This window comes from Pungitius pungitius, chromosome 1 (assembly GCF_949316345.1).
Source record: "Pungitius pungitius chromosome 1, fPunPun2.1, whole genome shotgun sequence".
Lineage (NCBI taxonomy): Eukaryota > Metazoa > Chordata > Actinopteri > Perciformes > Gasterosteidae > Pungitius > Pungitius pungitius.
Window position 1 is genome coordinate 1349187 of NC_084900.1, and position 17289 is coordinate 1366475.

The following is a 17289-nucleotide window of genomic DNA, read 5'->3' on the forward strand; positions in this document are numbered from 1 at the left end:
ACTTTGTTGTATGGCGGCCTTCCTGATGGGATCACTAAAGAGAACAGTGGGAATAACGCGACAGCACGGCTTGCTCTGAACTGCATTGTGGGTAATGGAGGCTCTGTCTGAGACGAGGGACAAGGAGGGCTACATCTCTCCTTATTACTCCACCCAGACGAGCATCCACCTTCAATCCTCTCAGTCACATCGGAACACGTCCTCCTCCTCACCTCCAAGAACCTGCACTCACTCATCCCCCCCCCAAAGAAAAGCAAAGGTCCTTGTCCTCCTCCCGCATCCATGTCTCTGTTGTCTCTCTGGGGGACATGGAGGTTCACCATCCACCCTCACACGTCGGTGGTGTTCAGCTGAGTGGACACCACGTCCTGGCTTTCCAGCACGATCTTCTTCGCCCTCCCACCGTCACCTCCTCCTCCTCCACCCCCTCCTCCTTCCCCCCCTCCCCCGCCGACGGGGAGGATGCTGTGCAGCCGGCCGCCCCTCCCCCTCTCCCCCCCGCCCCTGCGGCACTTGAAGACGGCGAGGAAGGCGGCGCGGTAGTTGCGGTTCATCCAGCCGTACAGCAGCGGGTTGGCGAAGGTGGAGCACATGGCGCCCACGTGGAAGACGGTGTAGAGGAGGCGGAAGTCGCGCATGTCGGGCACCGAGCTGTCGATGTCGGTGGCCAGCTGGAAAGCGTGGAAGGGCAGCCAGCTGACGGCGAACACCACCACCATGGTCACCAGCATCTTGGTGGTCTTGCGGCGGCGGCGGTGGCGCTCGGAGTTGGCGCCGGCGCCGCCCGTCTCCGCCGGGCCGACGTGGCCGCGCAGCTTGGACCAGATGCGGCAGTAGGCGAAGGAGATGATGGACAGCGGCAGGAAGTACTGGAGGATCAGCATGGAGATGCTGTAGACGGTGCCGTCAGTGCTCTTACCGGGCCACTTCTCCGTGCACACCTGAGGGACGAGAACAAGACGGACACATCAAGTTCTGATCCACATCAGGTTCTGATCCACATTAGATCTGATCCACATCAGGATCAGGACATTACTGTAGGAATAGTTCACGTGCATCATCATCTTCAGTGGAACTTCATCACGTACAGACGAGGAGGAGCCCGATGAAGAGCCGTCACATGATGCTCTACTTTCTGGACTCAGGCAACATAACTACACAAGCCATGTGCTGACGGGGCAGGGAGGGGTCGTGGGGGAGGGGGGGGGGAATGTGACGACGTATTTAAATTGAAAGAGTTCAAAGCACGAGGAGAAAGATTGTGTCGATGGGGGGGGGGGGTAGGAAGAGATGAAAGACATGGAGAGGCAGGGAGGAGATCAAAGAGACGGAGGAGGGCTGCGCTGCATGTGTGTGTGTGTGTGCATGTGTGTGTGTGTGTGTGTGTGTGTGTGTGTGTGTGTGTGTGTGTGTGTGTGTGTGTGTGTGTGTGTGTGTGTGTGTGTGTGTGTGTGTGTGAGCATGTGTGTGTGTGCCTTTGTGTGTACCTGGATGGCGTGTCCGGGCTCCAGGCTGAAGGAGCCGTACTCCCTGAAGATGGCCAGAGGACTGGCCAGCACGGCGCTCAGCACCCAGGTCAGCGCAATAACCCCGAAGCACACGTCCTTACGCATCCTGGTCTCCAGGTGGTACACGATGCACCTGGAAAACACATGCACACACACACAGACACACACATCTTTTGTCAGCGGTCTGGAACAGATGGGATTGATAGTGAAAAGGGGAACACAGCGGTATTTGTACGTCTGGTTCTGCTCTCGCCTCCCTGGAAAGACTTCACGAGACTGAGAGCTGCTCTGTCTCTGGTAGAGCCTGTCAATCAATGCGTAGCCCCGCCCTAAATGGACCATGATTCACTAAATGACTTGAAACTAGAGACTGATACCATAAAGTCATGATTACAATGTTTAATTCAATTCAATTCCTTTTATTTTGTATAGCCCAAAATCGCAAATTACAAATTTGCCTCAGAGGGCTTTACAGTCTGTACACATGCAACATCCTCTGTCCCGAAACCCTCACATCGGCACAGGAAATACTCCCCAAAATATGAAAAAAACCCTTCAATGGGGAAAAAAGGGAAGAAACCTTAGGGAATAAATCCAGAGAGAAGTAGAGTAATTTCCTCATAGACGTCTATGGGAGCAGAGGAGTCGCCCCCTGCTGGTCACTACACAGAAGTAGAGTCATTTCTTCATAGACGTCTATGGGAGCAGAGGAGTCGCCCCCTGCTGGTCACTACACAGAAGTAGAGTCATTTCCTCATAGACGTCTATGGGAGCAGAGGAGTCGCCCCCTGCTGGTCACTACACAGAAGTAGAGTCATTTCCTCATAGACGTTTATGGGAGCAGAGGAGTCGGCCTGACAGACCGGAGAGGTGACGATTATGTTTAATATCCGCTAGTTGGATTTCTTCTGCTATTAGACTCCGACAAGGAACAGAAACACAAATCACAACATTAAATTGTGTCAGAACGATAACGAGTGCAAATGCTCCGTGTCTGAGGTCCCTGGACAGGTGTACCAGGAGCAGGGATTAAAGCCCACCGACTTCAGGAAATAATCCTTCTCCTTAATCTTTGAGATAACTTTTAGTGCACCTGTCGGTTTAGTTTATGCAGAAAGTTTTGTTCTGCCTCACAGGGTCAAACAGAGTGAACTAATGGAAATGCTTCCATCATCTCAGAGAGCCTTCACTTATCGCTTTGCGTAATTACTTTTCACATCTCTGTTGTCCTGAGGGAGCCTCACCGTGAGATGAGAGGAACACTCAAACGAGGCAGCTGCATTTGGAGAAAACCATGAGAATAAAAAGCAAGTATTGATGCTTTTCTCTTGAGTAGCTACGAGGCCTGAATGCTCAAAGAACAAGCGTGTGTCTGTGTGTGTTGGTGTCTGTCGGTGTGTGTCAGTATGTGTCGGTCGGGACCTTCATCTCCAGCTACAGACATGGGGACCATGTGGAGGCTACTTTAGGATCGGATGAAGCAGGCTCTTAATTTTTGACGGATTTGTGAGAATGGTACAAATCGTGCTCTATGCTCCACCCACCTGTGGCGGTCCAGGGCGATGACGTTGAGCGTCACCGTGGAGACGTGCACGGCGAGGCCCTGGGCGTAGGGCAGCAGGAAGCAGAGCGTGCTGCCGAACTTCCACTCGCCCTGCAGCGTGTAGACCAGCGTGAAGGGGAGGCACAGCGTGTTGACCAGCAGGTCGGCTGCAGGCGGGACACGAGGCGTCAATAACAATAGAACATTACATTATGACTTCCTGTTCCTGGAGCGTTATAAAGCATCTGGAAACAACGAGTCTTTACAGCTGGACATACAATCATTTCAGAGCATTTGCACTTTGAGTTTAGATCCAAAAGAGGTTCCACAGTGAGGAGGGTTCTATTCATCTCAGAAAGAAGACGGATGCTTTGAATGAAACATGGGCTGCTATCTGTGTTCCTCATTTGTTCAGGGTGTTGGAGGTGTGACTTGATGAATACGTCCTAAACCCTCCTTTGATCTTCTGCCCCTACACCATCGGCATTCCAGCTTTCTGTTTTTGAAAGACAAAGGAACGCTTAGAAGCATGACATCTCTGTGAGGAGGATGAGAGCATTAGAGATGTGCCGCCACCTCCACATCGGAGCCACAAGAACGACGTCCTTACATAAGTCCTCCGATGCTCCTTTGCACTCGCTGGGGAAGCAGCTGTGAGTCATGTGACCTCAGCTGCTGAGCCGGGGATCTTCTTTCATCTGCTGGTCACATGACCGGTCCGGTGGCGTTAGCATCTGCTGCTGTCGCCAGCGCGACAACATCTGGAGCTAAAGGTCGCGCCACGCTATCATAAGCTACAAAGCTTTTTACAGAACAACTTTCTGTTGAAAGGTCCTCACTTAGATTACGATTAAGAGGTCGCCGGCATTTTATCAGCCGAAAAGTACTGGCTCCAATCTGATGTCACAACATCACCACCAGTCCTCGGTGGTTCACCACTGACGTGATGCATCATGCGTGTGCACTGCGTGTGCATCGCGTGTGTCCCTGATGATGCTACATTGTTAGCTCAGGTTACGCAGCACACATCTTCCCAAACGCTCTCTGTAGACCATGCAGCTGATCGTGAATCTCCTCAACTCAAGTGGGTCTCAGTCTGACCTCTGACCTGCAGACGTGGCCCTGACAGGAAGTGACCCGGTACCGGGGGGGGGCAGCGGGGGGGGCGAGGCCTGGCACCCGAGCCTCCATCGGTTGGGGCGTTTCGGCGGCGATAAGGGCACGGTGCCAAGTCGAGTTAGAGCCGGAGGGAGAGCTGCTGTGTCCCTTTCCACGTTCAGCCCTTTCAAAATAAAACCTGCCTCCAGGCTGGAAGACATTTGCTACACAACAAACTTTCTTTTGTTTCTTCTCTCGTTCCTCATGTGTCAGCGGAATGTCTTCTGCTCTGCTTTCTGAGCGTCCACAACAAGACAAAGACACAAAGAGACCTACGGAGACAGAGGACCCAGCTCCTGTTTCTGTTGGAGGGGAATTTAACCGAAAACCTTCTGGCTGCACATTTCACATCACGTCCGTCACACTGCTTCTGCTCCACTGCCTCTTCCTCCCCTCCCTCCTCCTCCTCTGTCTCTTTTCTGCTCCGTCTTCGTATCCACCGAGCGTTAAACATCAAAGACACCTGCTTATTAAAGGTAGCTACGTTCGTACACATTTCTGCTTCCAGTTGGAGCCTTGAGAACCAGATGAGGAGCACACGTTATGTTCTCATGATAAATCAGTGTGGATGTACACACGTGAACGCGTCTCAGCAAACGCACCAAACTGACACCAGAACCACAACCGACCTTTCAAAATAAATGTCCTGTTGCAAAGGACAGGAGCTTCTCACATCCACAAGGCTTCACAATAAAAGGGCAGATGCAACCAGCGCTTTCAACATGTTATTTTTGAACATAAACGTTTGAACAGAACATTATTTTTGAATGTCCTCCAGCTTTTTTCGGATCTACAAGCTCTTCTTGAACTATTGAACTGTTAGATCAGAAGGTTTCAGAGGAATTCCATCTGATCTCTCCTCACTCTGGAGGTCCTCTTCATCTCTTTCATGTTACATCTTTGTTGCTCCCAAGGAGCTCTTTTGTTTTGATGCTGAAACGGGAGAAAACGGCCAGCTGCCATTTCCTGTTTGTGGCTTCATGTTCAGTCGGTTTTCATTAAACCACGAAGAGACAAAAGCGTGAAGTGAATTTGAAAAAGCATTTTACCGATCTAGTTAAGAATGAAGAACTGGTGACACTCAAAGCTGCAATGTCTTTAAAGTAAAAAGACTCATCAGCAGAGGAACCAAAGCCGGAAAAAAAGGGATTCAGGGCAATGTGGGTGTGTGTGTGTCTGTGTGTGTGCGTGTGTGCTAATAGTTGCCTGCCGTTAAGTTTTAGTTAGCATCCAATTTTCTTTACACTTTTTAGCAGAACTGACGCTGGAGGCTAAATATTGACATGTTAAGGAAAAAGCAACTATACTAGACACACATACACGCGCACACACACACACACACACACACACAACGTCCCACCTCGGGGACTCCACAGACTTGTGTGTGTGTTGCTTGGAGAGGCGACGGGAGAACTAATCCAGGAGGGGGATTTGAAGCAGAACTCCTCCTGGAGGGTTCGGGTGCGCCCTGGATTAAAAAGATCCTTCAAACCACCACGCAATCAGAAGACTCACAACAACAAAGACAACAACAACAACATTCTACCCAACAAAAGCCACAACAAGTCGCAAACCGCTCTAAACAAGGTTGTTTATCAGTGAGGTTTCAATGGGATCAGAAGTGTAATTATATAATGAAGCTGGTGTGTTGACACAAATCCTGCAGAAAGTCCACAGTCCAGATCACGTTAGCCCGGCTCTTTGGGACTTCCTGTCAGTGCTCCATGAGTTTGTTTCACTGTGGTTTAATTAAGCAAACCTCCACCGCTGTCCATGGTCCTGATGCCCCTCCATGAGGCTGTCCCCGTCCTAAAGGTCTCTTTTGGAAGCTGTCCCTGGTCCTGAAGTCTCTTTCTGAGTCTGTCTCTGGTTTCATGTTTGAAAAAGAGTGAAAGTTTTCAGCCTTGAGCCCCAAAGGTCAGAGGGGACGGAAAGATTATAGGTCATCAAGGTCATGTATCAGCTCCTCCCCCACATGGCACAGTGTAAATATATATATATCCACATAAACACACACACACACACACACACGTAGTGTTCAACTGGATGTTTTATTTATTTTTATGAATTGAAGATCATTTGCATTTCAAAGTCAGAGCTCTTTATCTTTGTCTCCGATTTAAATCCCTTTAGACTCTTACAAAATAAGACGTCCGATGCTCGTTATCTAGCTGATGAAAGACGAGGGATTGTGTACTCACAGACTACACACAGCGTGTACACACTTACTTTACATGTGGGGAGATCACTGAATTTCAGACGCATGAACAATGAGCAGACATCACAGGGAGGATTAGAACTGCAGAGACACACAACCTCCAGAGGTCAACACACACACAAACCGATACACACATACACAAACTGATACACACACTTATGCACACAAACACAGACAAATACACAAGCCATCATGACTGGAGGATTTCTCGACAACTTCAAATCGGAGCATGTGTGTGTGTCTGTGTGTAAGTGTGTGCATGTCTGTCTGTGTGTGTGTGTGTCTGTGTGTGTGTGTGTGTGTGTGTGTCTCTACATACCAACAGCCAGGTTGGCGATGAAAAAGTTGGTGACGGTGCGGAGTGTCTTGAAGCGGTAGATGACGTAGATGACCAGAGAATTACCCAGAACCCCCAGCACGATGATGGTGCTGTAGGCCAAGATCAACACCACCTGCCAACAACAACAACAACAGCTGTAACTACGGGACGCTCATCTTCATTTCATCCAGAGTATGTTTGTACTGATCAGTGCTTGATCTATGCAATAGTAATACTATGAATGATGATACTATGATCTTATGATACTATGGTACTGTGTGTATTATGGTTCTAACACTGAAGCTTCTATGATGTACATACTGTGCTTTTTACTGCAGTATATTGGGTCACGTGGTCTCCACTATCAAACATACTACCACGTAGTTGTCCACCTCCCACCTGCACACTCAGCAGCTTGATGGGGTCCTCCTGGAAGTCCACTCCCTCAAACTGCGGCGTGGGCAGCACGGGGGGGGCAGGGCCGAGGAAGACGTCCGGCGTGGCGTTGGCTGAGCTGAAGGCCTCCATGTCCGATCACAAGGGTTCAGCCGGCAAAGCCATGTCCCAGAGTCCCTCACAAGCCTGTGGGGACGAAGAAACAGGTTGACAGATGAGAGGACAGAGAGAGGACATCTAACAAGAGTCTGTGTCTCTTTAAGAGGCACTAAGGGGACATTAATATGAGTCTGTATCCCTTTGAGAAGCACAAAGGGGACATTAAGATGAGTCTGTGTCCCTTTAAGAAGCACTAAGGGGACATTAAGATGAGTCTGTGTCCCTTTAAGACGCCTTTGTCCTTCAGAGGCACCGGGGTGAACAGTCTCCCGTTGGGTGAGCACGTGTCTGGTCTCTGCAGGGAATCATGTTGGCAGAAAGTAAACGCCTCTCTGATTCGTCCTCATGGACACAGCAGGAAGTGATGTCACATGATTTGACCCTGTAGACGTCCTAATCAGGTCACAGCCCAGAACCGGCTTATTGTTATTCCTAAACGGATTGTATCAAGAATTGAGAGTGGATTACGTCCAAAGTAGATCAGAAAAGTCAATCACAAACGTATCTGGTATCTACAAGAATATAATACACATAGTTGGAATCAGTGTATCTTAGATATGAAGAAAATCACATGTACCCTTCAAAATAAAAGACTTGGGTGAAAGACCAAATGATTGATGCATAAGATGGCAACCACTATCAACTAAGTCCAAAATGGCCAAAAGTGAATATAGCGATGTAGTGACTCATTGCCATGGAAACCAAGACAAAGAGCAGGAAAAAACAGGAAAGATGGCACTGAACAAACTGTAGCTGAAATAAAAATTCCATGATGGGAGACATTGGGTTTTTAGGATAATTAAACATCCTGAATATAAAATATAAAATTCAGCTTATGAACTTGATTCTGAATATATTTGAGAAGTGGAGAATGTTCCTCGATTTGGGTCGCGGCTTGTCATTAAGGGGGGATGCTGGGTCCCGGAGCCAGACCAGTTGAGAACCACTGATTTAGAGTTTAAACATCCTGCTGTCCTTCAGAGACTAACACCAAAGCTCTGGGAGAATGTCACAGCAGCTGTGTGAGCTTGTTCACACTTTTATGAAGAAATAGATCCAATGGAAGAGGGGCGGGGAAGTAGATCCAATAGAAGAGGGGATGAGAAAGTAGATCCAATGGAAGAGGGGAGAAGGAAGTAGATCCAATAGAAGAGGGGATGAGAAAGTAGATCCAATGGAAGAGGGGAGAAGGAAGTAGATCCAATGGAAGAGGAAATAGATCTGATGGAAGAGGGGAAGAGGAAGAGGGAAAGAAGTAGATCCAATTATCAAACAGGGGCATCCGTCATGTTACTGCGGCAACAGAGGAAAGCAAAGAGAAGAGAGAAGAGTCCGGAAAGTCACTGTGTCACGGTGTTACTAATAACTCAGGCTGTTGTTACAGGAGGGGAAACGTTGTCATGGAGACAGACATTCAGTCGGAAGGGACGAGTTGTCTTCAGATGTCTCGATTGGAGCACTGAATGAGAGAAGAAGCTTTCCTCTGTGAACCACTGGAATCACACCTCCATCTTCTCTCCATCACCTATTTAAATGGACGTTTTTCACACATTCATTTGTTCCAGATTCGGGTGAAAGTTGTGTTTAGTTAATGCCACTTTGTTTGTGTTTGATGGGTGATAAGACTCTGTTGAATAAGACCCACCAGAGTAAAGTGCAGAGTGCTAAAGAGCTGCTAAACACAACATCACTTTAGATTTGAGATTTCTGGCCCTTGGTTTTGCTGCTTTCAGACTTTTGGATCTACAGCCAATAGTTCCTCAGAAATAGAAGATTGTTTGATTACTCTTCCCCAGAGAATGTCTGGGTGGGTTTCTTTAAAGGATAATGGACGTCCACCTGTGCTGTTCAGAGCCACCATGCGTGATGGAGCAGGAAGTGGAGCATGGAGAAAGGAGTTGGATGGAGGAGAAGACCTCCTGCTGAGGGGGTAAGGGGGGGCATTACTTCTACTGTGGACCAGGAGATGAAATGCTGCGAATCGAATCAGAAATCCAGGCCAGCGCACAATTTAAGGTCAGCTTTACAAATGGCACGTATACATGGAAACCTGTAGAACCTTGAGGTCTGGACAATCAGAGCAAAGCAGCCGGTCCATTTCCACATCTGTCCTCAGTCTCCTCTGTCCCCCGGTGTCCTACGAGTCCGCATTAAAAGAAAGAATAATGCTGTGTCTATATATTCCTTACATTGACCTGGCAGCATTCCCTGAGGCACCCACCCCCCCCTCCTCTCGCCCCCCCTCTCTCCCCTCTCTTCCCCCTTTCTCCCCTCTCTCCCCTCTCCCTGTGCACCCGAGCCAAACCACGCCCTCCACCTCATACATATATGCATACAGTATGTATTAATGGAAATCCATCGGAGCATGAATTGTGACGTAGCAAACCTTTAAGTCACATGACCCATCAGCTGTTTCTGTGGTCAACGTTGAACACTAGCCAACCTCAAAGAAGGCCTCATGGATGGAAGGAGAGGGAGAGAGGAGAGCGACTTCTCTGTTTAAAACGAATGGTTCAAATGGTGACCACGTGAACTCTGATGTGTGAAGGGGAGGGGCCTCGCCTCAAGGAGGACACGTTGACCTCTGACCTGTTAGCGTCCCGCTCAGGGAATCCGTGTTAGAGCAACACGACCCATGGCTACTTCCAGGGCTAACCGTTAATTTCCCTCGATGCTGATGTTTGATGACCATCTGAGGAGGGAAGTACATCAGGGAGACGGCCGAGGGAGGGGCTCAGTGCAGAGGTGCTGTAAATTTAATCAGTGAGGAGAGCAGGGGACCATGAAGGCAGCCCGCCATCGCTTCCTGAAATCCATTTCTGCTGGAATAACAAATGAAGACAAATCAGACTTCAGACCCTGTGACGGACGTCTCCATGGTCTGGTGGAGCCAAACACGAGCCGACAGGTGGAGCGTTTACCTTCTTCACCTCCCCCCACCCTCACTTGATTCATTGTTAACACAAATCTGACAGTAGAGGGAGAGATGGAGATAAAATATGTACTGCCCCGTGGGAGTTCATCCTCTGGGAGCAGATAACAACGCGGCCCGCGTGGTGTTCTTATTAAAACCGAGGATAGGATGGTTTCCCATGGTGACTACACGGGTTGCTAGTTAAAGGTGGTGCAGATCAGAGTGGTTTAGTCCAGTACGCAGCAGACATACACACACAGAGACAAGCTGACGAACGTGATCACCCTCAGAAGGTGGTGGAGACTAAAGGAGAGCCACAACTCAAACATCTGGTTCATTGATTCACTGTAGAACCTCAAACAGAGAGGAAGTGGGCTGGAAGAAAGGAGGAACCGAGGCGGAGAGAGCAGCCCTCGGCTCTCCAACTGATCCAGTTCATCAAACTTTAAAAGGTGACACTACTGTGCTGATTAAGAATTGATCGTAATGTCACACCGCCCGTTGATCTGTCAGCAGCGATGCACGCGCCTCACTAGAAGCTATGTGTCATGAACAAAAGGCAAATGCGAGACGCACTGAAGACTAATTACTGGATCTGGCTCCCTGGTAGGCTGAGAACCTTCTTCTCCCTATCGGTCATTTCAAATGCCAACTTTGTGAATGTCAGAACACGGTTCCGTGTGGACGAAAGGAAACAATAACAGATTCAGGAGAAAGGAAATTCATTATATTTGACATTTCTGTAATAATGAAAAAAGCTTAATTTTCTAATTTGTAAACATTTACCGTCTGTCGTTAGAGAAACGTGTTTAAAAAAACCCAACAAAGTGCAAAACGGTAAATATTCATTGAAAGAAACCAGAAACCAAGGATTATATTCAACAAACTAAAGACCCAAGTATCAAAAGTAAAGTAAACAAGTGGGGGAATAGTTATTAAGATTAAATGTGGCGTCCCACAGGGGTTAGTGTTGGGCCCTTAATATTTCACTTTATAAGTTAGGAAAGGTATTTGACATTATTAAAATAACATCAAATGACGTATGTGTGTAACACCATGCAGGAGGAGCGCTTACACCGACTGAACACTGACTTCCATTCAGCAGCGTTCATTCTTTCATGGAGGCATTAATCCTCCAGGAGCAACATACAGTGTTTTATCAAAAAGGTAGCATGGACAATCATGCTATGTAGCAAAGTAGCACACATTGTGTGTGAGTCGCATACAAAGAAAGGGATTATAGAGCACAACGTTGTCTTTTCGTTTTGCATGGGACAGGGACAGCTGTCTTCTGGGTGAAGGTGTTTGTCTCACTCAACCACCCAGACCTCTGGCTTAGCTCCTCATGCCAAAGGACTTCCAGCGAAGCTTCTGATGATGGCGATAATGGTGTTGAAGTGCATCTCAGCCCGACAACATTTAGTATTCAAAAGAACCTGTGTGAGGCCGGCAGCTTAAGCACGTATTAATACCAGGGGGACGCCAGTGATTTGAGGAGGACGGGGGCTTCTTGTTGAGACCTTGAAGAGTTTCAGAGAACAGCTGAACCGTGACGCTCGCTGCCTCCGGACCTGAGGGCGCTCATTGAATCACGCTTCAGCTCGGCCTCTTCTCTGCCGGCGCTTCCCGGGACGAGGACAGAAATAGAGGTGCTGCCAGAGACAGGGAAGTGAGAAAATGGAGTGATGAATAAATGAGTGCATGGTGATGTGTAGCTAAATGGGAGACAGAGAGAAGATGCAGTAGAGAGGAGAGTGAGCTTCAGAGAGAGTGACTGTGTACAAGTGAGTGCCAGTAAATAGAACAGCATGTCTGACATTCAGGGATTTACACAATGACTCATCCGCTCTACCAAAATCTGTGTTTGTCTACATTTTATCAACTATGACGGGGCCACCATGGCCCAAAGGAGGCGGGTCTATGAAGCAATTTGGCCAACTGCTGATTGAAGATATAAATGTGTGACATACTGTTTAGCCAATGATGCACCATTTTAGGGCCCATTGTCAGGGGCAGGGTTCTACTTTGGAGGCATCATTTTTACAACAAAACTCAGTAAAATGTCTCCTCCGATAGCCATTGGAGAGGAAAAGAGGAAATCTGGTCATACGTTTATGAAATCAACCAACTCAGCGGCAGAGAAGGATTAACAGCAGAGTCACACCAGTAGAAGAGCCAGACCAAAGATAGGACGCGTAGGGGAGTCGACCAAAGGTCGAACTGGTAAATGTCAAACCCAAGGTCAGACTAATAGGGGAGTCGACCAAAGGTCGGACTGGAAGAAGTCAAACCCAAGGTCGGACTAGTAGGGGAGTCGACCAAAGGTCGGACTGGAAGAAGTCAAGCCCGGATGAGAAAGGAAGGAGGGGAAAAGATGGACGAGAGAGTAAGCAACAAACGTCCTGCCCGTCACGTCCATCAGCTCATCTGTGAGGACAAGTCCATCACCTTTGTCCCACGCCTATAACAGCTCCACTGTTTGTGCACAGTGTGTGTGTGTGTGTGTGTGTGCTCAGCTCTCTCCCAGTGAGCACCATGGTGAGCCGGTATGGTGGAACCAGGCTAATAGTGTGTGTCTGTGTGAGTGTGTGTCATGACTGAATGGTCCATTTGTGTGGCCTCTCATCATAATAACTATGAAGTGTGTCCAGTGGAGGTGCTTCTTCCTTCTCCATTAACCTCTGAGTATCGAGGAAGGCCTTCGCTCTCTGCTCTCATTCCAATCGTCTCGCTGACATATTATTATCATGGCAGGCTTTGAATAACCTTTTTTACACCGACAAAGGAGCCGAGGGAGCAAGTGGAAACAGTCCTGGACCAGAGGGAACAAAATAAGAGTCATTAACTCATCTTCTTGTGTACCCGAAGCACCACTCAGCTATCACACAAGAAGAGTGAGTGCGTGTGTGTGTGTGTGTGTGTGAAACCATGCTCATCTCATTAGAAGTAAGACAAAAACACACACACAGAGAAAAAACGTTATTAACGGGCCTCCGTCAAAACCAATGTCTGTGTCTGTGTGTGTGTGTGTGTGTGTGAGCCGATATTTATTCAATAAACCCACGCACACTCACACTCACAGTGGGGGGCCACTAAACACCCAGGCCTCGGCACAGTGGGGGGCTAAAAGCCTTTTGTGAAACACCTGTTGCTTCTGATTGGTCCTCCCTCTCTCACTGAGCTGGATTCTGATTGGTCCTCCCTCTCTCACTGAGCTGGATTCTGATTGGTCCTCTCTCTCTCACTGAGCTGGATTCTGATTGGTCCTCCCTCTCTCACTGAGCTGGATCGTGATTGGTCCTCCCTCTCTCACTGAGGTGGATTCTGATTGGTCCTCCCTCTCTCACTGAGGTGGATTCTGATTGGTCCTCCCTCTCTCACTGAGCTGGATTCTGATTGGTCCTCCCTCTCTCACTGAGCTGGATCGTGATTGGTCCTCCCTCTCTCACTGAGGTGGATTCTGATTGGTCCTCCCTCTCTCACTGAGGTGGATTCTGATTGGTCCTCCCTCTCTCACTGAGCTGGAACGTGATTGGTCCTCCCTCTCTCACGATTGAGTGATTGTATATCAGATAAGAGATATTTGAGATATCTATCTTTCTACATATAGATAGATATAAGTCTATGTATACGACCATTGTTATGTCACCACGGTTAGCCTGATTACTATGGTAACCACCCTAAAGCACATCCAAAGTGACTCCATGTTTGTGCTGATGATAAGAGGAGACGTTTCAGATGAGTTTCAGAGCCAAACCAAAAAAAAGACAATTCTAAAAGTCCAATAAAGCAATAATCCCTCATCATGGGGTTGTGTTAAAGCCTTTGTCGGGCAGAGATGTTGCAAATGTTAGTCAAATTGATAAATCATTAGAATTGGGCCACCAGCTGCCAGCTCTTTTGGAAGAGGGGGGGGGGGGGGTGTTAGAAAGAAACAACATAAAAAAATTGAAATTATTTCATCTGCCTGATCTTTACTCTTCATTATTGACAGTGCTCTACTTCTAGAAAAAGTTGTTGTTTCTGTGGGCAATATTACAATGCGTGAGGCTACACACACACATACACACACGTGCACGCACACACACGCACACACACAGATGACAATTACTTATGGAGAAAATCATCTTCTGAGTAGTCATCGCCACCGGAAATTCATATTTGACCGGTTATCCTCTGTTCTGCGTCCGTGTGCGTGCGTGTGCGTGTGTGTGTGCGTGTTCGTGTGTGTGTCTGTGTGTGTGTGTGCGTGTTTGTGTGTGTGTGTGTCTGTGTGTGTGTGTGTGTGTGCGTGTTCGTGTGTGTGTGTGTGCCCTGTTAGCTCTCACTCATTAGAACACCACTCATCTCCAAATGTTTCAGTGAGGAGGAATGAGAAACAGAATGTTTATCCAATACTAGCATGCAGTATTATTGGAAGTATTCATGCAGTATTATTGGATGTATTATTACAGTATTATTGGATGTATTAATACCATATTATTGCAATTATTCATGCAGTATTATTGGATGTATTCATGCAGTTTTATTGCATGTATGTATGCAGTTTTATTGCATGTATGTATGCAGTTTTATTGCATGTATGTATGCAGTATTATTGCATGTATTTATGCAGTATTATTGCATGTATTTACGCAGTATTACATGAGTTTATTGTTTTCATTTAGTTTCTCTTTGAGGTCTCGTTTTCTTCAATGTCCCAATGTTTGTTCCAATGTTCATTTTTTTGCAGAATCATTATTTCCATTTTAAAGGGTAACTGAAAAAGAATATTTACCGACAGGAAATAATTATGAGACGAGGTCTCATTGGACGCAGCTCTCTCTGTGCGCGTGCGTCCACGCACGCAGATGCATGGGTGTGCGCGAGGGAGGACAATGATGCGCGCGCTCTTCCCGACGCGCATTTGCGGGTGCGCGTTAACCGTCTCACACCTCGCAAAAAACGGCCATTCCGTAGTGAGCGCGTGCGCGGGACGTGCGGGTGACTGACACACTGACCTTTCAGTCTCTGCGGAGCTCGGGTCCCGGATCCTCTCGGTCCCGGAGGCGGTCACGCGGTTCCCGTTAAAGGAAAAAGAAAGAGAAATAAACAGTTCACGCACGAGCCTCGCGCGTCCGCCACACCACAGCCTCCTCCACGCGCCCTTCTCTCTGGTTTATGTCTGAAGCCCCACCAGCACCGGAAAGTTTCCCCTACCGAAGGAAACGAATCACCGGGCGAGCAGGAGAAAGGAGGAGGAGAACGGAGGAGGATCTGAAGCCTGATGGAGCTCCTCTCGGGTCTCTGGACACGGACACGCGACAGAAGCCGTTACGCACGGCGCGTTAAGAGCCCGGTGGATGATCAGGGGAGGAGGGGGTGGGTTTCATTCATGTGGGAGGCGGGGGGGGGGGGTGCAGTGGGGGGAGAGGAGAAAAAAGGTGGGGTTTGGGTGTGGGTGGGCGTTTGTTATTCTACGGAAGCAGAAGAGAAGGTGAAAAGGAGGAAAGTGGAGGGATGAAGGAAGAAAGAAGTGTGTGTGTGTGTGTGTGTGTGTGTGTGTGTGTGTGTGTGTGTGTGTGTGTGTGTGTGTGTGTGTGTGTGTGTGTGTGTGTGTGTGCGTGCGTGTGTGCGTGCGTGTGTGTGAGAGAGAGAGAAAGAGAGAGCACAACAAATACAAAGTGCTCGGGTTCATTGGTCCGAGGGTTGAAATGAGACTTTAAATATTTCAGGTAAGTCAACATTGATTTAGTTTCACCTGCATTGTTCGAGTCCTTTGAACATTAACCTGAATCATGACTTTACATTAAAAGTATATGAATAATACAAATGGGGAAGGAACTGCAGGAGATCAAATAAATCAGATAAAACACCACATTGGATAAAATAGACGAGGTTCAGTATGAAAACTGTGTTAATGCATAATTTGTACAATTTGTATAAATACTTTGTACAAATATTGTACAAAGTGTGTGTCCATGTGTGATGTCATCAGTAAGCGTGCGTGCGTGTGTGTGTGTGTGAGATCAGATGTTTGCTGGAGCATGAAGCGTGGTGTGAAAGTGTGAGTACATACGAGAGGTCAATATTGTAGTTAAATACTAAACAACTTAAGTTACTTGTATGAGATTGAATCCACTAATGAAGGATGAGACATTATAAAACATTACTACGACTGTATTTAAAGTCATTGAAATGAGCTCCAGCTTTAGCAGCAATAAAGTGATGACTCAGTTATGTCAGCCATACGTACTTTGAGCCCTAAAGTATTTCTTTAGTACACGGCCCAGATAAAGCCAAAAGGTTAGAAAAATGATCATAAAATAACAAGAACCAAACAAAAACAAGATGTCCTCAAACAGAGTCGGTTGCTAAGTGGAACGAGGTCGCTGGTCTTGCCGTTTAGGAAACCGACAGACAGCGTGGTTCATTTGTCACGTAATCATCTTCTCTCAAATAAAGCAGATTAGATCTTTAATCATTTCAACAAGTTGGGGGAGTGACACGGGTTGTACTTTAGTGATGTGGGAGGAGCTTAAGGGGGTCCGTCTGACGACCATCTGAAACCATGTGATCCCACAGAAAGATCCGGGTACGGACCAATGAAATGAAAGCATGAGGACAGAAGCACTCCAGGAGGAGCCCTGAAGAAACGTGGAGCAAGAAGATCTCATCTTGTTCTGCGATGGATTATCCAACAGCTCGTTAGGAGGCCCATCTCTCTGTGCTTACCCCCCCCCCCACCCCCTCCCCCCAAAGGACCAAAGCCCCCATTCGATCGTCAATGTGCGCAATGCACACACTAGCACAACTTTAGCAAGCTAGGCTGCTTTTGAAAAGGTCTCAGTTAGGTCTCTCTTACATAACGTAGGCTGTACACAGTCTGACTCTCCAACTGACTTTCTTCATGTTGCTTCAGTACACATCAGTCCGTCTGGGGGCGGATTTCATTTCCCACGGTTGTCATAACTCTCCTCACACAAACACACACACACACACACACACACACTGTGAGACGCTGTAATGGTCCGTTTCGTTCTCCCGGTGAAGCCTCTCCGTAATGAGGCTGCCACTCACAGTCTGGGATTAAGG

The 17289-nt window shown here is 47.8% G+C and overlaps 2 protein-coding genes across 2 annotated transcripts in view; one reads left to right on the plus strand and one right to left on the minus strand.

Annotated features, from left to right (window-relative positions):
• Positions 1-17289, plus strand: part of fgb (fibrinogen beta chain) — a 126701-nt gene that overhangs the window by 20711 nt on the left and 88701 nt on the right. The gene's annotated exons all lie outside the window — the stretch shown is intronic.
• npy2rl (neuropeptide Y receptor Y2, like) lies at positions 290-15319 on the minus strand. The gene is made up of 6 exons (XM_037480005.2): positions 15216-15319; positions 7146-7328; positions 6747-6879; positions 3053-3218; positions 1488-1641; positions 290-941 (listed from the first exon to the last, which is right to left on the minus strand). Exons 2-6 carry the CDS (start codon positions 7272-7274, stop codon positions 330-332), a joined length of 1194 nt encoding a protein of 397 aa, XP_037335902.2. The 5' UTR covers positions 7275-7328; positions 15216-15319; the 3' UTR covers positions 290-329.